At 42.1% G+C, this 22,988-nt stretch overlaps 1 protein-coding gene across 12 annotated transcripts in view; it reads right to left on the reverse strand.

Annotated features, from left to right (window-relative positions):
* Positions 1-22,988, reverse strand: part of SULF1 (sulfatase 1) — a 141,469-nt gene that overhangs the window by 42,715 nt on the left and 75,766 nt on the right. For all 12 annotated transcript variants that reach the window (XM_054192614.1, XM_054192603.1, XM_054192612.1 and 9 more), the window contains 3 exons: positions 17,295-17,534; positions 5,329-5,480; positions 3,151-3,320 (listed from right to left, as the gene is read on the reverse strand). In XM_054192614.1, the coding sequence (XP_054048589.1) occupies positions 3,151-3,320; positions 5,329-5,480; positions 17,295-17,534 (562 nt within the window). The remainder of the gene's footprint in view (positions 1-3,150; positions 3,321-5,328; positions 5,481-17,294; positions 17,535-22,988) is intronic.

The following is a 22,988-nucleotide window of genomic DNA, read 5'->3' on the forward strand; positions in this document are numbered from 1 at the left end:
GTCTTCTAAACAAACTTATGGTTTGTGTTTTTTAAAAATTTATACAGACAGTATTTCAATCAAATGTTAGGCACTTTACCAGCAAAGAAATGTCACATAATTTAAGGTCTTGCTTCAGCTACTGTCCTTTTAAGCAAAACTTCCCCTCACATGTGGTTGACAGGCTATCTTAATCCTTGGTTTGTAGGTATAACCTTCCATCTCAGTTTGTAAAGCCAGCAAGCAGCTTTTGACCTGGTTTCCCTTCTTTGTTGGAGGTAGGCGTTACAGTAACATGATATAGCAACTACATTTTTAAAAACAAAATCCAAGGTCAGATGGCTTTCACCCAAGGTCAGAAAGAAAGAGATTCAAATGGTGCTTGACCACCAAGGAAGAAAACCTAAGGGTTAAACGTTCAAATTACACAAACCTTGGCAGGAGGGATTTTATTGTTCTTGTGCTGTTTTCACAGGGAGCACCGAATATTTCTGTGAGAACTGAACTTCTTATATCTTTTAGAGCGCGTTGCTAATATTGTTGCTAGAGAAATCAGTTATTTGGAGGCTTCAGCCACCCAAATTGGCAGTTTATCTTCAGTTTGTCTCATTTCTTAGTCTGTAGACTGAACTCTAACACATGCAGTCTGTCAGTGCAATAGGAAACACAAAACAACCCAGCAAGGATCTCTTGAGGTCACTAGAGAAAACACTCTTTGCAAGGAGGTTGCCAAGAAATCAACAACACCAGAAGACAAGAAGCAGCAGCACAGCTGAGTCTCATATTCTGGGCTGTTTCACAAGTAGCCTAACAGAGCAAGGTATTTAGACCCCAGGAATCCGTGCAAACAAAAAATAATTTACACAAGTACTCAAATGACACTAAGCCTGCAAATAGATAACTAGGATTGTTGCTTGATCTTTGCAGGTGACACACAACCTGTATAAGGTGGAGAGGCAGTTAAAATTTTGGAGACTAACTAAACCCATTGGTTCTAGCAGCACAAGCTAGAAAACCAGTAGGCTGGAAGCATCAGGCGACAGAAAGCGTCAGGAGGATGATAAACCAATGCAAGTTCCTACAAGCACGCTTTTATGAGAAGCCAGTGAGCACGGAGCCTAAAATGAGTTGCTTTGGCCTGGGGAGAGGTAGAGCAAGATACAATGATTCAGTGCTTTTCTTCCAGACGCGGTCCACACAGCTAAGCGGAAACAGTTTGGATCCTATCCTCCCGTATGATGGATAGTCCCCCAGCAGACAGGATGGCTTGCCTGAGGCCAGGCAATCTGTGCCACTAAACGGGAAGCAATCTGTTGAACAGAGCGAGAACGAATAGATATAACTCTCTTGCTATGAAAAGGGGTGATTGAAAGAAGACATGGGAGAGGTCCATTAAATTTGATGTAGTGACTATTCATTATTCCTCAGACAATGGAAAGTAGGGGACACCGGTGGCATGGACAGGCTCCAGGTTTAGAAGGAAAGAAGAAGCGGTCCTTTGTCCCTGACACACAGTGTGGCACTATGGAACTTGCTGCAGGACGGTGAGGCTGCCACCAAGGTTCAAAAAGAGAGGACACCGATGCAGAGAGAATGGGGCACAGTGGCCTGGATTCTTCACCTAAACTGGTGATTTTCAGAAGCTGGAAAAACAAGCAAAAAGGATTCCCCTCTCTCTCTCTCTCTCTCTTTTTTTTTTTTTTTCCCTCCCCCTAAGCATTCCCTGCTGCTTTCTGCAGGAGCACATAATTCAGGATACTGAGTTAGAAAGGTCTTTCATGCAACCCTATAGGACAGGTTCTATGGGTTCGTGTCTATCTTATTTTATCTGTAGGACATAAAAAGTTGTTAATAATTCTTCAGCATGATGACTTGAGAACCAATTTTAAGTGAATATTTACAAACTAAGGTATCAATCTCATAAATTCTGTATTCAGGTAGGAATTACCCTGAATATCTAAATAACTATGAACCATTGATGACTGGTTTGTGTCACTTGCAAAGTCTAGTGTCAGGAATGTAGGATTGTTGAGAATATAGGATAAGAAAAATATGGTTAAAGATGTAAGGTCAGGGAAAGCGGCATATCTAGAAAGTGGCAGTCAATAAGAGGATAAAAAAATACAAACTAACAAATATTTAACCATGTGCTGTGAACAGTAAATCTCTTCCTGGTCCCAACGAGTGATGAGTTAATGCATCCAGTTTATGCAGTAACTGCTACTCCTTGCAATTTTAAACTAGTTAATGTAACTACAAAGACCATCCCTGTGTGTGAGCTACTGCAGGGTGTCCAAAATGCAATTTGTAGACCAAAGAGCTTTGCCACTGTGTGATGAAGCTGATTCCTCCTAATTTTCAGAGGCTAAATCAATGTACAAACCACATAAAATACCTTATTAATTTTTTTCTGTGTCGAAAGAGGTGCAAAGATATTGTTTAAGCACAAATGGAAAGAGTGGTCCATATGCCCATGGCAGAGAGAAGGGCAATGGAAAGCTTCCCTAACACCTCACTATGAGGAAAAGGACGCAGAATATTCAAGGTACAAAGCAAGACAGGGAATCCAGGCCTATCCTCAGATTTTTACCTGGAGCTAGCCTCAGTTCTAGAAACAAAATGAGGAGTTGTTGTTTTTGTTTTTTTTTTTTTTTATTATAATCACCAGAAAAGATTAAGCATGCTATTTAAAAATGAAGTCTAATAGGTTATTTTGGGAATCTGCCGGTATCAAGTCTATAAACAAATCTGGTGCACTCAAAAGCTACGAAAGGGTGTTTTTACTCTCAACACATTCAGTCAGTTAGAGCCCAGGAAACGCATATCTTAGAGGAAGACGAAGGAAGTAATATCTTTCCAACAGATCCTGACCTGTGTCTACATATTTTCAGGGTATTGTAAGAAGCTGCCCTTACAAAGCCAAATACTGACCTTTTAATCTCCCACAACTTCCCAGGAGGAAAAAAAGCTTCTCTCTGTTTTAATAATGGTCAGAGCTGTCACTCTCCTCCCCGAAAGGAGCAAGCATGGCAAAAGAAACAAGCAAACATTCATGGCTTACTCTCAGTTTCTTATATTTGAATTCTCTGTCCCTCCAACATCTCCATAAACAAATACCTTACAAGAAGCAGATCGAAGGAGCGAGTCTGGCAGGGTGTGATTTTGACTTACATATGCTGTGAAGCGTTGGGGTAGAGCTCTGAGAACTGCGGTGCCGAATCCTCGGGGCCATGGGGCGCGGCGTGGCTGATGACCATCATTATGGGCCTATGGGGATATATCCTCTTAGACATTCTGAAGTAATTAATGCTCTCATTAGTGATTAGGTCTGTGAAGTAGTCCTGGAACATACGATTAACACAAAGCAAAAGTTACAAAGTGCATGATTAATTAGATCACATACTATCATGTTATTATGTTATTTTCAAGTCCCTCATTAAAGCTCAGATCAGGAAGTAAAACCATACCATCAAAGAGATGTATGATTCGAGGGAGCATAGGGGAGACTGAGCGGTAATTACTTTCTTAAGCAGGCGATGCCACATAAAATGAGACAGTATTTTGCAAATCAGATACAACAGAAGGCATTAAGTAAATATGATTACCAGATTTTGTAATATAATGCTAAGTAACATTTAAAATTACAGACTCTACTGACTGTCTCTTGAATTTCACTGATAAAACCCTTTCACAAGATAATGCCTCCTAACTGCAAGAAATCATTGACTCTTAACATTGTTTTTCTGTTTACATAAATATTTCTTGCGTGCTCTTTGTTCAGATCATACTTTTGCATAGGTACAAAGTGGGAGAAAGCTACAACAGGCAACAGATTGCAAAAATCCTTATCAAAGAAATTGCAAATGCGAATGCAGGGAGCAGTTGAATTCCTGGAGGCTCTGTTCGTTTAATTGTGCAACTTTAAGCAGTGCAGCTGCTGAGATTAAGGTTGTGACTCGCTAATAAACTGGCTTAACCCACAGCCAAGGTGGCAAATGGAAGCCTACAAGGGGAAGGGAGGAAATGGAACTGAGAAAAAAAGATGAAAACTTAAATTAAACCACCTGCCACCTCGGAGCATTCACTGTTGGCCTGGAGGTCTAGTGCGAGCTTCATTGAGAAAGTGCTGAGACAATGTTTGTAATTTCAAGCACTTCCAGGCATGACTAATCATATGTTGTGGATTCGAGGCCCCGAACAGCTGCAAAAGCAGAGCCTGAGGGACAAGGTCTGTGTCGCTTGTTGGTGCTAGGACAAGCCAACCAGCTGTGACCTCTTCGCCCGCCCGCTCCCTGTCCCCCCTGCCCCTTCTGCTCTCCTGCAGCACACACGGTAGCCCTGGCTGCTACCATCCTTGCAGGGATGTGGAAGAGACAGCAAGCGACCTTTTGGTGTACAAAATGGGTAATGAGGCACCGGTGTTGTGATAACTTCTGGGTTTGTGGCCTGTTCAAGCAAAATGCCTGTATGACTGCTCTCCCAAAGCATCCACTCCCCTCTTATTTTCCTATTTATTCTAGCTGCGCGCACAGGGTGCGTAAGGAATAACTAACCAATATTCTTTATTTTCTTTTTTCCACTCTATATAAATACATAATTAGTATCATGTAATTTCTACGGGTGGGGAAATCAGAAACAGGCATCGGGAGCTTCCAATAAAATCTCATTACATGGGTCAGAAACCACAGCTGCAACATCTGTATCATCTTCTGTGAGCTACAGTCTGAGGAAATTCCAGATTGCTTTCTGCAGGCTGGAAAGTCTGGGATCTGCACTCCTAAGCCTTCCTGAGAAACTTCACGGCAGTGGGCAGGTCACCTTGGCATATTTTCCAAACTTTGTCAAGAGCACGAACAAGCTCTGAAGTTTTCCAACGGCCGTGTTCTCCTGCTTATCTATGCTCATAGTTATATCCGGTCCGACACCACAGGTGCACAGCCTTATTTTGTGTGTGCACTGTATAATGGAAAACAGCATGAACTAAGCCTTCTTATGTGGGTAACAACTGGCAACGCTAGCTTTAAAGTTCAGTAGTGCAAGTGCACAATTATTTTTGGGAAAGGCTTTTATTTACTATTTGCTTCTGCCACAGAACCATCACTTTCTAGCAGAGGGAGGGAGGGAGGGAGAGAGGAATCACCAGGCTGCACTGACGAGCCTTTGGAAACTTTATTCAGTTGTGCAATTAATATTCTCACATGGAAACTGATCTGAAATGCCCTGGAGAGAGAATGTCATCTCAATTTCTTGGTTGTAGTTGGTTAATTAATTAATTATCTGGTTAATTAATTATCTGAAAGCGATTTTTATATGGCTTAATGATGCAGCATTTATGTGTCTGGAAAATACCTTTGCATAATCAAATCCATGCTTCTCTTTGTTACCATTGCGAGAAATGGTGTAATTATAGAAGCGAGAGTTCTTCACTAATCCAACCCACTCTCTCCACCCAGGAGGGATGTAGCTGCCATTGTATTCATTGAGGTATTTCCCAAAAAAAGCTGTGAAGGTAAAAAAAAAAAAAGAACACACACATACATGAGGCTTTGCAATCCAAGTCTTTTAGTCTGAGTCAAAAGCATGCATGAATGAAGACAAAATGTGTTAGAATGAGTCAGAGCTGCTTTATAAAAATGTTCCTTTTATACCTTACAGGGTTTTGAAATTAAAATAAGTTATTTCCAGAGTTTTTATGAGAGTTGAAAGCCTTCGAGACTTTAGGTTTTCTTCTTAATCTTTTGGAATGTAGTGCTCACGTGAAATATTTTCAGGGTTTTTTTTTTTGAGAATGAGTATGTTTCTCTTGGTTTCCACTTGAAAATGGAATAAAAACTGAGTGCCGCAAGGCAACATCTGAGAAACACCTTGTGGTTTTAAGCAAGTGCTGTGGTGTTTTGGAGCCTGGCTTCTGACTTTTGAAAGTTTGGGATTAGTAACCTGGTTACATTTGCTGGTTTGATAAAAGGTCTGGGAAGTTCAGATCTCCGTCCTGCTGGGCCCACGTTTGGGTAGAGCAAGAGGGAATCCCCACTCTGCTTTGCTACCATATCTTCTCTAGAGCAAAACTGATGAAGAGACAAAGACTTGGAGGTCAACTACCTCCACCCGGCCTGCCAAATAAGTCTATTTTTTTTCCATTAGCTCCAGGTGACAAGTCAGAACCCACTTAGATTGAAACTTTCAGCCTTTGCTGTCAGGCCCAGGAGGGTTTGCAGGTGCTTCTGCCAATTCCTCTGGAAGGAAGTAAAAAGGAAAACAATCTCACAATGTGGCCAGCTGTCTGGGAGTTGTGAATCACTTGTGTCAAAGATACAAAGACACCAAAAGCTGGCCAACTGGCTTTGGGAGGGTGAATTAATGCTGGCATGGCACCATGGTAAATGCAGCCATGTTGCTTCTAGGGACAAATTGGTATGGAAGCTATTTAGCTGCTTGTGTATGGTCTTTGGCCTGGATAGAGAAGCCAGTTTGGATCGCTCTGCCCAGCTTTTGCACTGCCTGGAAACTCTGGTGACAAAACACCTGTCTGGGCCTGCAACTTGGGTTTTCAGGGATTTATTAGCTCCAGGTCAGTTCCCAGCAAGTTACTGGGACATCTGAGTAACTTCACTGTTTGCATTTTTAATTTTCTTGAGGTTTACAAGACCCTGGAGGGTCACCCCTGTGCCAGCAGTTCTGTCGCCCGTGTCCCCAGCAATCAGCACAAAAGGTCCTCACAAAATAAGACACCCCTGAAGAGGAGGGAAAGACAGACACCTCTGTCTTTCCAGGGACAGAGCTCCTCTGGGTGATAGCTGGCCACCTTGCTGCACCCCTCGTGGTACACAGCCGCTGCCCTTGCTGCTGACCCCGGCTCGGTCCAGCCCATGGAGTGCTGCTGCCCAGCATCGCTTCCTCAGCTGGGCTTCAGGACACACGTCAAACCTCGCTACTTGTTTCCTACTAGGAAATGAAATCACTTTGAAAAACCTCACATTCAACCTAGACACATTCAAACTAACCAAAAAAGCACATTTGTGGGAGGGCTTAAATAATTCAGATCTGATTGATGCGGGCATGGTGGTGAACTTCCTGGGAAAACTGGTGGAAAAATCAAAATGTTCATAATTAAAACTTGCCTGAGGCAACATAACTATGGTGTAATCGGATCATATAACTGCCAACTGTCACTAACCAGAGGTTACAGTCATATATAATGTTACTTTCCTATACCATGTGGAATGTGACATATAAACAAGTCCTACAGACACTAGACCAGACTTCCAGCTCTTCCTCCCACAGCCAGTCAGAAAGCAACCCAGCTGCTCTCCTTTTTTCTCCTGAGGCCAACCAGAAGTCAAGACGCTTGAGGTGAAGAGGGCGACTGTGGGGAGGGAGTATGTGCCCAGCACCGTTGGTCCCGGAATGGAAACCATACTTCTCCTCGGCAGCCAAACTGGGTTAAACTCTCAGGGAGTCAGACATCCAGGGAAAGTGTAAGGGTAAAGACTGAACCACTGTGGGAAGGGAAGCCAAGGAAAGGGAAGAAGGGCAGGACAAGTCAGAGTGAGACAACAGTGAAGAGAATTGTGGGAGAGTGGTGTGACCAAGAGAGAGGAAGCATTACTGAGCCAAGCAAAATCAAGGACAGTCTGTGGTTACAGGGGAGATCTGAGGTCAGCCCTCATGAATGCCATCCGGGATCCGTCAGCAGCTACTGCATGACCTTGGGGAACCTGTAAAGGACTCCACTGCCAACCTGCCTCCCACAAAGATCAGAGGCTTTCAGGCTATGAAATGGAAGTTATGGCAATTTATCACGTAGGATGGTTTGATAGCCCCACCTATAATTAAATTGACTAATACTGAGACCTGAACTCTGCTATTTACAGTCTTGCCAAACTTCAATCATTAGTGAAGATAGTTTCCATGCTATCTGACTCAGGCTGCATTTTGCTCCATGGAACATTTTAGCCAAACAGTTCAGCAATTTCCAAGAAAAAGGCTAGGGGAAAATACATGGGTTTGCCCATTTAAAAATCATCGGCAAGCTTTTCTCTAAGAAGTTCTAGTGTCTGTAGGTTTTGACGTGTTGCCTTTGTAAATAACAGAGGTGGCTAAGAAAATCTGTCTCAAAATGGTCAAGCTCTGAAAAACTGTAGCACACGGATGATCAGGAAAGACTTACTACAGCTTCTCAGTTTAATGTTGCCATAGGGTGTTCCTTTATGGACCTGAGAAAGTCTCCACAGTTTCAGTTTTGGCACTAAAATAAAGAACAGTAAGCTTCTTTCTCTCCTTCTCTCCTCTCTCTGTGATATTCAGGCATTACCTGAGAGAAAGCCACCAGTATAAAATGCAGAGATGAAATGACCTGGGGCATAAGGATGAGAAAAGATAAACCGAATTTAGAAAAGAAAAGGGAGGCTTGGAGGTGGTGAGGGCCAATTCACCTTGGAATTTCCTTGCTTTAGATTACTTAATTTTACAACTTTAATAATGTTTCGTTAGCTCCTCTTTGGCCCCCTGAACCCTGTATTTCGGTGCATGTTATGAGACTTTGGATTGACAGCCCGAACCATTCACCTTTGTGTTGGCAATGTTTTAGTATTTTATCATAAAAATAAATCTCAGAGCTGTCAAGTTTTAAACAGCTCCTTGAATGACAGTTTGCAGAAATAGATGTTTCCCCCTGTTGCGGAATAAAGCCGTTCTGATGTCAAATGTACAGCAGAGCCCTGATTACTAGTAGAAACAGCGGTAGCCATGATAGTGGATCACATTTGCCAAATTGCTTCAACCAAGAGTGGTTTGTTGGTCAAAAGCTCGGGAGGATGAGAGTAATTAGACAGATGAAGGGAAAAGCCGGGCTTTTACTGAAACACAGGAGTTCAGTCCCTTCTCTGTGGTATTTTCTGAGTACCACTGAGTATAGGATAGGGCAAGTGAGTCAGAGCTGGAGCCCAGCGCCAGCAGTTAGTGTCTGGCTCTTCATGCTCCGAATGAAGACAAGTTCCAAAGTAAAAGGAAAGCACAGTAGTGTCCATGGGGCCAAATAATAATCAGCAAGTAATCACGAGGGGTGTCCTACTTGTTTTTTGCTAACCAGAGGATTGTAAACAAAGCGCTATGGAACATGTCATGGAACTGCCCAAGAGCTGTCACCGTGACATGCAAATGTCCTTGCTGGATCTTCATGTGCTTGGCTTGTAGAGTCAGCCCACATCCTTAGTTTAGCTGTTGCCTGACACTTGCCGAATTGCCCAAGCCTGAGTATTGACTGTGAAGGCTGCTTGCACTCAGCAGTTACAGGGTTTAGGAAGCCATTTCTGCTTGTAATTAATAAAACGGAGATTATGACTCAATGGGTAAAAGCCTTATTAAAAAGTAATGCCATTTCAAGGGACATCTTTTCATTATTGCATGTAATGGCCCCCACAGGGATAACAAGAAAGGTAAATGCCAATTTTTGCATTTTAATAAGACAGTTTTTATCTGCATTCTGGCAGTTTTGCTAACTGTTCCCAGGACACATTGTTATTTTTTAATCACATGTAGAGTAGCTTAGTATATCAGAATAATTGTATTCTGTGTGAGTATGTTAATTAAATTTATGCAAACAACAACACATGGCATGGTGAACAGTTATATAGACGTCTATGTGTCTCAGGAGTGGCTGCAGAATACACATATTTGGTACCTAATATGAATAGATGCCTTAATACGTGGTTTTGTTTTGCCTTTAGCAATTAGCTAATGAGTTCTGAACTGGACCAAGAGATCCAAAGGGTTGCAACGGGTGCAAGACAAGGAGAATTTGACCCAGAGGATCTTTGGGGTTTGAAGCCAGGATATTGATAGCTGAATATGATTCAAATTCTCATAATTCCCAGTACTTTTTCCCCCAGTATTTTCTACAAGCATTTATGACTAATGTTTACAGTATTACACAATAGAATTAGTCCCCTAACTCCTGTAAGCATTAGTGGATCAGTGTACAGGTGAACTGGGCTACAGCTACTGGCGAGACGCCGCTGCACTTCCACGGATCAAAGGGCGTATATTATGTTCTAACGCCCTTGTTATTTGTTGAGGCTTAGGGGAATGTTTCCGATTTAAAACAAACCCAAACCTTTAAAAAGGCATGCTGCAGTAAGGTTTAGTCACCGTGACCCAGACAAGGGCTTTAAGCGGACAGCCCACTTCCTTTAACAAAGTCAGGAAACCATTTACAGGAGTTGCGAAGCACTGTTTATATGACATTTCAGGGCTGACACACAGTGATTCTGTGCTTCTGGGGACAGAGCCCAAGAAAACTGCAACTTCCGGATTATTCCAGTAAATTCCTCCTTGCTTTCTTCCCATTATGCAAGTGACAGATTCAAACCCAAGAAGTTTTCCCTGCTGTTGAAAAATTACAGAGAATTAGCGTATCACGTCATTAAAGTGCAGAAAGCCAGGTCAGTACGCCAGCACTGCCTAGAAATGAAATAAGCACTGTCCCAAAAAATGCGGTGAGGAAACTGAGGCACCAAGAGGTTAACCTTCAGCTAGACCTAAGTCACGCAGGAAGCTCTGTGGCACTGCCAAGAATATTATTCAGATTTCACAGTTCCCAGTCTTGTAACTTAACCGCAGTAGAAAACCTCAGGTTTTCTACTTTTTCTCCAGCTTTGTGGGTCTTTCCCAGTTGCTGCCAGGTTTACCATTGTAACCAAAAAGAGCATTAAAGATTTTATAACTCAGCAGTTGCAAAAGGCATTAGCCTATAACTTGATATAGCAATCGTTAGCCTGGGTGATGTCTTTAACAAAGCCTGCATTATGGGCCAAGCTGGTAGCACTTTCCAGTATTGATGTTGTCTGACACTTCTCATTATAAGACCCTGTTTTCAGATGCTTATAACTTTCTCATACTTGGACTGAAATTTTCCACACTGGATGTCTGCCTCAGGCTGACTTTTTTGAAACTTCGTAGCCCGAACAGTAGCCATCTTTGAGAAACGCAGTAATGGAAAAGGAATTACGTTTAACATCTGAAAAAAATTATGCGAGCTTTCATTTGATAGCACTCCCATGTTCTGCACTGAGAGCATGAACTCTGCCATAGACGTGATGGACTTTCTGTCAAGGAGGCATCTTTTGTCACCCTGGTAAAAATCTGACCAAAGTTTGCTCAGTTTTGAAAAAAAACACACCAAAACCTGCAGTTTACATGTGCTAGAGATGTGGGAACCGCGGGATTTTTTTCCCTGTCCAACTGTGAGTGGTGTCAGTAAGTGGGAGAAAGCTCAGAGAACGCAGAGGGTGGGAGGTGACCAGGAGAAGCAGTTTGGGGAATGGCAGGAGATACAGGAAAGGAGCTGGGGGGAGGTGAGGGGGAAGCAGTGGGGGCTTGGGGGCCTGGGACTGGCAATTAAGAAACCAAGAAACTGGACAGCAAGTGCAGAAAGGAGAAAGAAGCTGACTGACGGGGCAAGGCGGGTGGGAGAAGCGGGTTTGCTGATCAGGCTGGGAAAGGAGATCGCTAAGGGAAAGCGGTGGGAACAGGACGTGTCTGTCAGGGGCTGACTGGAAGCCAGGAGGGGAGGGAGGGTGGGAACGACTTGAGGACAGACAGGCTGGGGGACAAGGCTCAGAGCAGAGGCCAAGGTGAGGTCTTGCAGGGCCAGAAAACTCGGATGAGAAAACTAAGGACTGGAGACTGCTCTGCCTTAACGGGGTGGGATGAAGGGAGCCAGGAGTGCTTTTGGACAGTGGGGAGGACACAACAATGACTGAAAGGGCTCCTGGTACCTTCTTTTCAGCAGACATCTGAAAACCTATAGCTGCCTGCCCCCCAGCCTCTATATGTGTGACACCCACTGCCTAGTAACTCAGTAAGAAAGCAGTGGAGCTTTGCAGAGGGGATCTGAGACCCTCATCCTTGGTGCAGATGCCTTTTGATAGAACTGGTCTGTCTTTTTAAACTGTGGAAATCTCACCCTCTAAGAAACAATATGTTATTATGTAGTTAAAAGCTCTCATTTGGCCACATGAACAAGAGAGGAGAAATAGTTGCACAATGTTCTACTCAGGTTTTCCTAAATGAAGCACTTGAATGCGTAAACTTGCTAAAAATCTTTCAGTGTACGGTTTTCTGTGCAATATTTAATGGCACAGAATTCTGTTTTTAAATATAAGTAGGCAGACATGCTGTGGTTTTTGATGAGGTCTTGGACAGAAACCAAAAAAAAGTTTCACTTCACATGATACCATAGAACTAGAAATTCCTGTATGTTATCCTTTTTGGCCTTTTTCCTCTTCTACGTTTCACTTTTTGTAGACTATTTGAATATATTCAGTGTATTTCACTTTTACTTATACATTTCTTAGTTTGACTGAAAGTGCAATTTTATTCTGAAAAACGAGGCATATTTTTAATTAGTTAAAATCCCAGTTACATTGTGTTTGGTGCGCCCTGGCCTCTTTTATATCAATTAAGGAAGAACCTGGAGCACTCCCTCTCACGGTCTCTCTCTCTCTTTATTTTCACTTTAGAAATATTCTGAAAACCAGGACTCATTCCCCTGCACACTCACACCCACCCCTGTACCATATTCTGCCACCCTCTCTGTTTTGAAAGGGTGCATGAAGCAGGATACAAATTAGGTCACCGAAATGATGCAGATTAAAAATAGCGTGTGCTGGCAGCGAATTGTACTGTAAGGCTGTGAACAGGAAACTCCCTGGCTCTGCCTCCAGAGGAAATGTATTGTCTGCCCACACCTTCAGGAGGCACAGCTTTTGCTCCCTTTATGAAAGATTAACTTGTCCCCGTGCGTCAGAAGGGAATGGTGGAGAGTTTAAATACTCCTTAGCTTTCAGTCTCCCAGCATCTCGGCATTTTATTAGTTCTTTGGTCACTATGCTAAGAAATGCACCCGTAAGTGACAGATGTCAACTGACATGCATCAGAAGCTGACGGGAACTGTTGAACATATTAACTAGATGTCAAGCAAGTGACCATTTCTGTTCATCACCGCACAGAAGTCTGCGACTAATGTCAAAACAAGCCAGATAGTGACATCTTGATGTTCAGTCACTTCTTGAGTTCTGACTTTTACAAAGGCAAGCATTTAGAAATTAATGTTCAAGTTGCTTAACTTTGCTATGTTACCATTTTTGACCCACAAAAGGCTGAGAGTGCCATCGGGACGGTTGCGCGCGTGATTCCTGAATGGTATTCTGATTGGTTGATACTTCCGAGCGACAAATAAAATATTGGGAAATACATCTTCCCAGAGACAATTCTGAAAAATGCAAGCAAATAATTGCCTAGTTCGAGGATCTCTGTTCTTTCAGGTGGGACTCCATATGGGGAGAGCGGGGTCCGAAGTTTGTCGTGTTGCTGTGAGGCTGCCCATGGGCGCTGAGCCAGGACAGGCTCCTGTTCTCTCCTGCACAGCTACTCTGGCTGTGAAGGGCTAAGAGGAGCGAGGGTTAGAAGGTAGTAATTTCTTAAACTAACACTAAGCAGAGATGGCTCTGAATGCAAATGCATGTTAAGTCAGGGGGAGAATCTTAAACTTACATTTCTCTTCATATTTGCAAAGGGCTGAAACTTCAGCTGGTAAAAATGTAGAATCCCTCAGTACACAAAGTGTGACGCACTATTTAACAATAAAATGATTGTTGCATTTATGTCTCCTGGACATTGGCTGCGCTGCTGTCGTGGATCTCTCTTCTAAAACACTGAGATAGTGCTTGGCTACTGCTCGGTTATGAAGATGTAGCACGATCCTCCTTTCCTACTGGAGGAAGCCAAGGCTGGGGTAGCACACTCCCAGAGTTTTCTTTTGTGAATGGCAGTGTGAACTGACAACACCGAAGGGCAAGTCTGAGAGGCAAGACTATGTACCACAGAGCTGGGATAAAAAAGTATAAGGTAAAGAAAGTCAGAGACTTCAACAGTACTGCGGGGAGGACTGAAGGAACAACAACTAAACAGCCAATACTTTGGAAAGCACAAAGCAAAACCTCTAACTCCTGCATCTAATAATCTCACAAATAAAATTTCTGAATCTAAATAGCTGAAGGGATACCTACGGACATTAAAAGCTACCAGATGAAAGAAAACTTCTCAAGATTTTCTCAGTTTCTACAAAATTTGAAAGTGATTAGGGTGACCTTTTTTTCCTCCCCAGTATGAGCAGCTGGAGCCTATGTAATTAGAACAAATGTCTCATCTCTTTGAAGCTCTCCAGAGTTTCTTCGTTTTCTCTTTCTACCTATTTAGAGTGTCTTTCCCTGCTATTTCCTACAAATTCTACTTTAATATTACCAATTCTGTGGACTTTCAACGACCAGGATGCTGTGCAGTTGACTCATTGATGCATTAGGATGCAGCTTGTGAGTAGGGGAAACTGTAAAAATTGCAACATCCTTAATTGTATGGGGATTTTTTTTGATGATAATTAGAAGAAAAAGTGATCTTGGTTTGGCAGTGTTGTTTCTGAATATTGTCTGCCCTGCTAGCACCCAGCACAGTTCCTGCCTATGATTTAGCACTGACATATAATCTTCAAAAAGGGATGTTTCCATGAAATGCAACATCTCCATTAGGTCACATCAGAGTAGAAGAGGAGTAGAAAAGTAAAACAGAAAAAGGAAAGAAAAAAACCATTCTGTTCTTTGCCGGGTTTTCCCAGTGGGCTCTAATTATGACCGCAGTTTATTAGAGCACATTTCAGACCTCTCTTTAAATGGCCTGCTGTGCCTGTGTGGAGTCCTCGTGGCTTCAGCAGGACTCCCCTCATAAGCAGTCTGCCCACATGTGATCAATTGCAGCACAGAGGGTTTAGTTAAGGCTGCAGCAGGTTTAGACAGCGGACGCTTTATAGATGTTGGGAACTACTTGGAGTGAACAGAAGTAAGGACATCACACAAACACTCCCCCACCCCTTTATTTCCACCGATTTATATAATAATTTAAGCCTATGCAAAAAGTGAGAGCTAAATCCTCATAATTTCAAACAGAGAACCAGGATGGAGGTATTGCACATTGTCTCATTTGGACTGGAGCTCTCTGGGCCAGTGTCTTACCAGGCTTGTCACCAAACTGTGAGTGGCTTTGGGTCACTCACTTCTCTTTCTCCGCCTCAGTTTCCCATTGAGGAGGATACTGAGTTCCTCTCAAAGCATGTAGACATGCACAGGGTAAATACCCAGTGTCTGCAGTATCAGCACAGAGTCACTATGTGGCATGTGGCCACTCTCCCCAGTTCCCTCTTTTTCACTCCCAATTATTCTTGACTCCCAGGTATTCTTGAGTCATTACAATTTTACTAAACTTTCTAGCTGTGAAGTGTAGATTATTAGTTGGTTAGTGGACTTTTGATGACTTTTTAATGAGGCGACACTGTCCTTGAAAAATGTATTATAAGATGTACTGTTAATTAAGCTACCACTTCAAAAAAAATTGTGGGGTAATTAGAAGGTAGGCTTATCTTACAAGGAGCAAATGGATAAATTCTTTGGGGCCATATTACTATAGGGTGAAACAACATACCTTGGTCAGGAGTTTCATACAAGCTTTTTCATTTGTTTCCATTTCCTTTTTCTCCTTCCTGCCCCTTGTTAAAACTCACCTACCTTGACAGTTTTAGGACTGATTTTCTCTCTGCTTGCCTTTGGAAAGGGATTTTTTTTCCTTTTCCTTTTCTTTTGACCCCTTTTTCCTTTCTATTTAATAGGGCCGAGTCTGCATTTAGTAGACATCTCCACATACCTTCATAATGCAAGGCAGTGCAGAAGATATACCCAAAGCAGAGTGTTTACCCCCAGAAGGCTAGAGAGGGCTAGTGAAAGAGCTATCCAGTTTACGCATGAGGCATTTAGTTGTGCAAGTATGAGATTACAAATCAACAAGATATGAAATTTTTTAAGAACAGGAAAGCCAGGTCCCGCATGAAGCAGCCGTAGATAAGGCAGAAAGGACTTCTGAGTCATAAGCCATGAGACAAAGCTCATATTTTAGAGCGAATTCAGTATCTTTTCTAGCAGTGATTGTCAATTCTCTCTCCCCTCTTTTTCTCCTCCAAAGCCTTGATGCTGACCCTTACTCATGGCAACTTCACTGAAACAAGCTTAATAGAAACTGAAGTACTATTCACTGCAGAGCCAACACCATGTCCCAAGAAGTTAAGTATTCATCTGTTTTTTTTGCTTTTTAAACAGGTTGCAGAAGCTCTCCAGAACTGCAGATACAGAGGGACAGAAGAAAAAAAGAGTGAGCTGTCTGTGTGGTGAAGAAAAGATGGCAAACAGGCAGATAAAACTGAGGCATTGGATATAGTAGCATTAAGAGAATTAGGACAAGCAGACAGCATGGAGACATTCGCCTGCTATATGTTTTGAAAGCAATCCGTTCTTGTGCTAAGCCTCTGATAGAGACAAATTTCTTTGCTGCCAATTACATTGTAAGGAACGCAGTTGGCACCGAAATCTGTGCCTCGTTGGTCCTGTAAAGGGGAGTCTTTGTAGTCGAACGACGCTTCTGGACAAATTGCACCCTGATGACCTCGCACAACTCCTGTACCTTGCGAAGGGGAAGTCAGGCTGGAGCCTAATGTGTCTACGGATTGAATCTTAGGGGATAGGTGATGCAGAAATGAATCAGGTTTTACATCAAGCTGAAGCATAGACGAGAGGAATAAGAAGAGTTCTTTGTAGACAGGAAAGGGATCTCCTGACTACGGAAAACCACCAGGAATTTACAAGAAAACTATCAAATCTTATTGGTGCACAGTAGAACAATCCTTCTTAAAGGCATGTTTCTATTCCTTTTCAGAAAATGCAAATGAAATATCGCCCCATGGCAAAGTTTAAATTATACCATTCACCTTGTTTCACTCCCATGACAGGCACTTCGCTCCTGTGAGGTCTTTGGCACCAGTCCCCAGCCTGGCCCGGACATCTTCCATAACTGTTAGCAGCTGTCCACAAGCAGGTCATAATACTGACCATAATCACGCCTGGAACTGCCAGTTCAGACCCACAATGCCACTAAAATGCACCTCTTTCGCACTAGGTGTAACTGCCCAACAGCTTATTTCCCACCTGGGACATCCAAATGTGAAAATATGCTGCTCCATCACAAGTGAGTTCCTTTATGTGGCCGTTAGCTGCGGATCTAGACCAGCAGGCAGTACGACCCTACCTCTCCATAACACTAAACCTCTGCTCTGTAAACCCAACTTGGGACAATACTTCATTTTAGGCAGTGATTCGAGACCCATTGCTGAATATCTGCCACCTTCACCTTAAACAAAGAATTACTGTTGATTTATCTCTTACCTGTTCTGTACCCAGTGTTATTGAGATACACAGCGAAGGTACGTGGCTCGTGAGTAGCCTGCCATGAGGGAGAAGAGCAGTTTTCGTTGTTGGTGTATATGTTGTGGTTGTGCACATACTTCCCAGTCAGCATGGAGGAGCGCGATGGGCAGCACATCGGGGTGGTTACAAACGCATTGATAAAAGAGGCCCCTCCATTCTCCATAATCCTTCTGGTTTTATTCATCACTTGCAAGGACCCTGCAATAAGAGGTACTGATCATCACTGTGCTGCAAAAAAATAGTCAGAATATATTGGCTGCTATTATGCTATCAAAAGTAAAGTATCAGTGACTGGCTTGCCTTTGGACACCAGTCTGTTCTACCCTATTGCTTGAGTAATTTTAGGAGAAAGGGTAAGAATTTTATTATATCACCAAAAATATTTTTCAGGATTCCATAAAGGCTGAGTTCTTTCTTCTCAAAACTAAGTTAAAATACAGTCTAATCTAGAAATACAATGTTAAAGCTTTAGAGCTGTATCAAATGTATAGGTCAACAGCTCTTCAAACCTGGCTGTAGGAAAACAGTATGTTACACAGACTACATCATTAGTCCAAGTGCCAGTAAAATATGTAAAATGCTTAGATTACCAACGAATCTGCTGCAATTCTTTCCATTTTATCAGATAATCAGAGAGATAGAGAGAGTGAGAAAGGAAGGAGGTAAAGGAGGGAGTGAGAGATGGGGGAGGAGACACAGAATTCAGTAACAATTTTTGTCGAGGAAAGTTTCTGTGGACGCAGGATCAGCATGTCTGACTCTGACACTAAAGCACCGTGCTCAAAATCAGCTTTTGGGGATAAACCTGTGTGCGAAAAATATTGGCAAAATTCAGCACCTTTCTCAAGAAATTGCACTGATCCAGTTTAAAGAACAAAGACATTTTTTTGCATCCTTCAAAACATCTTCATCAACAGCAAGGTGAGACAGGCAGGGCTCACACATTTCCGATTGCAGAAAGACTGAGCAGCTCTCGGTAGGGTCTGTCAGTATTTGCTAACACCTGTCAAACTTTGCTCTTTCTGTTATTCAACAGAGCAGAGATTGAAGGATGAGGGTGAACCGTGAATATGTCAGTGTGTGCCCAGGAAACAAGTTTGTGAATTGTAATACTTGCACCATTTTGGTGGTAAAAAGAGGTTTCTGGAATTATCCTTTCTAATTTTTCTTTGGCTTTACAATTAATTTTGCATGGTTGACAGTTGCAGGTTTAAATTTAAATCCATTGATTCTACTGATATGACAAGAGTTTTTCTTGGTGGTTTTGTTTTCATCACTTCAAAATCAAATAAAAAAAAAAATAAAGGTTTTAAAACAATGGAAGACGTGACTGTAAAACCACAAAACTGCCAAGGAGGCTTAACTTTGGGTGTAAGCAGCAAAATCTTACAAATTATCTTACTAAAGTTAAGCATGCTCTATTTTGCTTGTGGTCTAAGGAGTCAGTGCTGAATATGAGATATTTTGCATCAACACGATTTTGTTAAAAACAGGAAGAAGAGTTAGCTCTTCAGCATTCCCTTCTGTAGTGCCAACGTCTGTGTCTTTAAGGATACATTTAGTACCCTTGGTATCAGTCACCGTCGTTTTGGACTCTTCCTTCTTTTATAAAAGTAGAGCATCTGCATTTGTGTTTTCCTGAACTCAGTACAGACAAAACCCATGTGTTCAGAGATATAGAGAAGTAGGAGAGTAACTGAGAGGTCCCCGAACACAAAAGGTCTCCATTTGTATCAGTGGGAGCATTTCACTGAGTTGTTGAGTAAAAGTCAAATGAGAGATCATCCCTGTTCTACATGTCTTTATCTCGGCCCCCAGGCTGACTTTTTCTTTTTAGTTTTTGTATTGGTTTGGTTTTGTTTTGCCAGAGCTCTCCCGTTTTTGAAATGTCACAGTTTATTACTGAGAGCTCCGCTGCAAAGTGCTTTGAGGTCCTCAGATGGAAAGAGTTCAGGTACACTAATGCACGGTAAGAGCAGCAGAGCTGTTGTGCACTTTCATGCCTCTCTGCATTATAAATGAGTAGCTGTTAGAGCGCTTCCTCATTCCTCTGCTTGGTCAGCCCTCTGCTCTTGCAAACCTGCTGTTCATGAGTAAGTTTTTCCTCCAGGTATGCACTTACTGACACTGATAATAGATTTAGCCCCTCTGGAAATTCTGGAATAGGCACTTCAAAGCAGGTGAGACTTCCTCATTTGGAAAACAAAACATAAGTAGGAGATAAAACTTGCTGATATAAGTTATAATGCTTTGCTGTCTGTAGCTCTCCTCACAGCTTGTGCTCTTTACCATCTGGCCCACAGTCTTCAGGGCACACGTAATCAGGCGCTGTCTGACAGCAGGACACTCGCGCTCTACACGACCAACTGGGGAGCACCTGAGGGGAACCAGATAACCGGGAACAGCCACTTTGGACGCAGAAGTTAGCAACTTTTGTCAGCCAAGAAATTCAGTGTCACTTCTCAGTCTATTCTCATACATCAAGAAATATGTTTGGTAACCAAGGTTTCATAACAAGTCTTGAAGTTGCTACGGATTTTCATCCAGGTGTAACACAGGCGGACATCTCTACAAAAGGATGGCTAGAGCCACCTTGTCTTTATTTGGTTTATATGCAAGGCCCCAGGAAGGTGATGGACTTTCTCAGATGTCAGCACATATCCCTGTTTTTTCAGCTTGTGTTGTTAAGTGCTTTGAAAGTTCTAGTGAAGATGGAAAGCAAACCAAGCAAATTGTGCCTGATATAATATATCTAGATGATGTTGTGGTGTCTTCACCCACTGGAGTACTCAGTGGATGGTTTATATGGATTTCACTCGGTGGTGCATTAGGCTGTAAACAGGGATACAGAAAAAACTAATTATGTCAAATGGGTTTTTCACTTTTTTTTTTAATAACCTTTTCCACTTCTCTCATAAGGCTCTGTGTTAGAAACACTGGAACTACTAACATATTTATTAGTTTTGACTCCTTTCTGACATTATACAAGAGATTATTCACAGTGAGGATTATGAGAATGATTTGGGGGTCATGGTTTGAGGTACTAATGTTTGCAAATGATAGAGGAGCTGCAGGACAGAGGGAAAGACTAAAGAGTGAGCAAAAAGCTGGAAATACCTGCATTCGTGCCTGAATGGACTATAGACGTGACCTCAGTGGGAGCTGGGGCCACTGCCCTGAAGAGCGGCAGTACGTTGTCTCCAGAGGGGCGGTAGTTTTGGGCAGTTCTGGGTTCTGGGAGCTGGTGCTTTGCTTTGAGCAAGATTCCCATTTGCCTCAGTGTTGGGCAGTTCTTTCTCTACCCTCTGGATCTTGGTGAGGGAAAGAAAGTGTGCAGAGGCACAATTTAATCAGTCATTTCCCAGCTTCTGGGCCCAAGTATTTGCTGAGTTTCTTCAAGAGCTGTAGGCCAGGCTGCTTCATACTGCTTCAATTGCCATCCACCAGTAACACCCTTCCTCCGTGCCACATTCCTCCCAGCATCGGTAGGAACTGACTGGAGTTGTGGAGCAATTTTTGGGTTTCATCTGATAAGTAGAATGAGACAGCATCTCTGCTTAACTTCTTTGCATTCAGAATGCAAAACTCAGGAGGATGGCGGAGATCGATAGGAAGATGTGCATACTCCTATGCTTTGAGCACTAACTAAATGCAAGCTCCCTGCCTCCTGCAAATTTTACATTGGATAACTCGCCTGTATACAATTTGCACTCAGGCAGCTGAATATTTTGGTTCAATGCTTATACAAGCTCTGGAGACAAATCCTTCCTGATTGAAGTCTATAATGTACCTTATATGCTTTTATGTTCAAGCATTCATTTAGAACAGTTTTTGGAAATGTTCGTGCTGGGAATACAATAGCAAATAATCCATATTGAGAGACTTCCAGTCTTGTGATTTTTGGATAGCAATGCCGAAGTTTTATTCTGTTTGTGGCAGAAAGTGTTACTTCCCACTGACCTTTGGGAAACATAAGATTTTTCGCAGGAATCACTGAAGGGCAAGGGGATAATTCACACATGGAAAACAGTATGGCTTTACTTTTCAAATAAGCAGAATGATTTATTAGCAGAAGTGTGAATAATGCAGTACAGTAAGTCTTGGGGCTGAATCCTGTTTCCTGTGAAATGATGTATGAAAAGGGGAAACCTGTGTCTTCATTCAATGCAGCGGGAATCCACACGCATCCAGGCTATTGCTCAACGGCTTGCTAATAGGAGCCAGAGCGCCCTGCGAACATCCAGAGTGGCTTTCAAAGAGAGGAGCTCCACAATATGAACAAAGTGGCTTGCCACATCCTTCCTCCTCTTTCACCACTTGCAAACCCTCTCACAAGACTGAAGACAGCAAGTCGGTAACGACGTTCAGAGACGTGTCTGCTGACCTGCCTTCCCCAGTGGCCTGGAAAAATCAGGCTCTTTCGGACCACAAAAAGGACGACATGACTTGACCCTTTTAACAAAATTTTCACGACAACTCTATCAAGAAGCAATGCACCCCTATTGTAACAGCTGTATTTTAGGCCAACAATAGAGCCAGGAACAGCCATTCATTATGCAGCACGGCTAAACAGAGCAGACGTTAGAAAGAGGGAGAAATAAAAAAGATAAGACGTGCTCCGATCTAAAGGCCTGGTCTTGAAGCTCTGCTGCATAAAAGAACTAACTCTCCGTCACGAAATATAGTTTATTAATTGCGTTCTCACATCCCTGAAGGACTGTGTAAATTATTATCGTATCAGGACAAATACAAAAATGCTAGCAATTGAAGAATTGCTTTTAGATCTAGACCACTTATTGTCTGCAACTTTCTGGATGAAAGTATGTGATTTTAGAACAAATGAACTATTTTGTTATAAGTTTTCTGGAATGAAGCATTTTGATTTTTCAATGTCATATGGCATTTTGTTTAGAAATTTACTATACTTTTATTAAAAACATGCCTTTCATTAAAAAAACACTAAGAATGCAAGATTTCATTTCATATTGATTTGCCAATTTTTTACCTTTTTGATCTTACCTCCCACCCCCAAACCTAAAATATTTGCTTGGGGGTAACCTAAAATGATCCTCTTTCTCTCCTTGATTTTTCACTTTGGGCAGTGAACCAAAAAATCAGTTATATGCAAAACTACCATTAATATCTTTCTAACTTACTTAATGGAAAACATTCAAAGGCCTCCTGGAACATCATCCAAGTGTTTTAACTTTTTCCACCCTTAGAAAAATATGTGAAAATAACTTCTGTCTGGTATGTCCAGGTTGTGTTCAGATATTTAGTATATGTGTGAAAGTAAAACTATCCTATTTTTATACATATAGCATAGTTTTAAAGCAGATGGATTTTAAACAGTTTAACAATTCACAGAAATATTAAGCTTATGTCCTGAAACCAGACCAGTTTGTCTGTGTGCATAAACATGTCAGATGACATACATGCATGTGACAAATACGTAGAGAATATAGATACTCACTGAGGGAAATGTTAACCTCATAAATCTCAAATTTTTAAATGCTACAGAGAGTCACAAAGTGAAAAAGGGCTTTTGATGCAGGTTTTTTACATGTATGTCCTTGCATGTGTTATTAAATCCTTTTATGGTGGTGACTAAAGCCTTCCATGGAGGATTTTGATAAGCATATATTTCCTAAA

This window comes from Rissa tridactyla, chromosome 2 (assembly GCF_028500815.1).
Source record: "Rissa tridactyla isolate bRisTri1 chromosome 2, bRisTri1.patW.cur.20221130, whole genome shotgun sequence".
Classification (NCBI taxonomy): domain Eukaryota; kingdom Metazoa; phylum Chordata; class Aves; order Charadriiformes; family Laridae; genus Rissa; species Rissa tridactyla.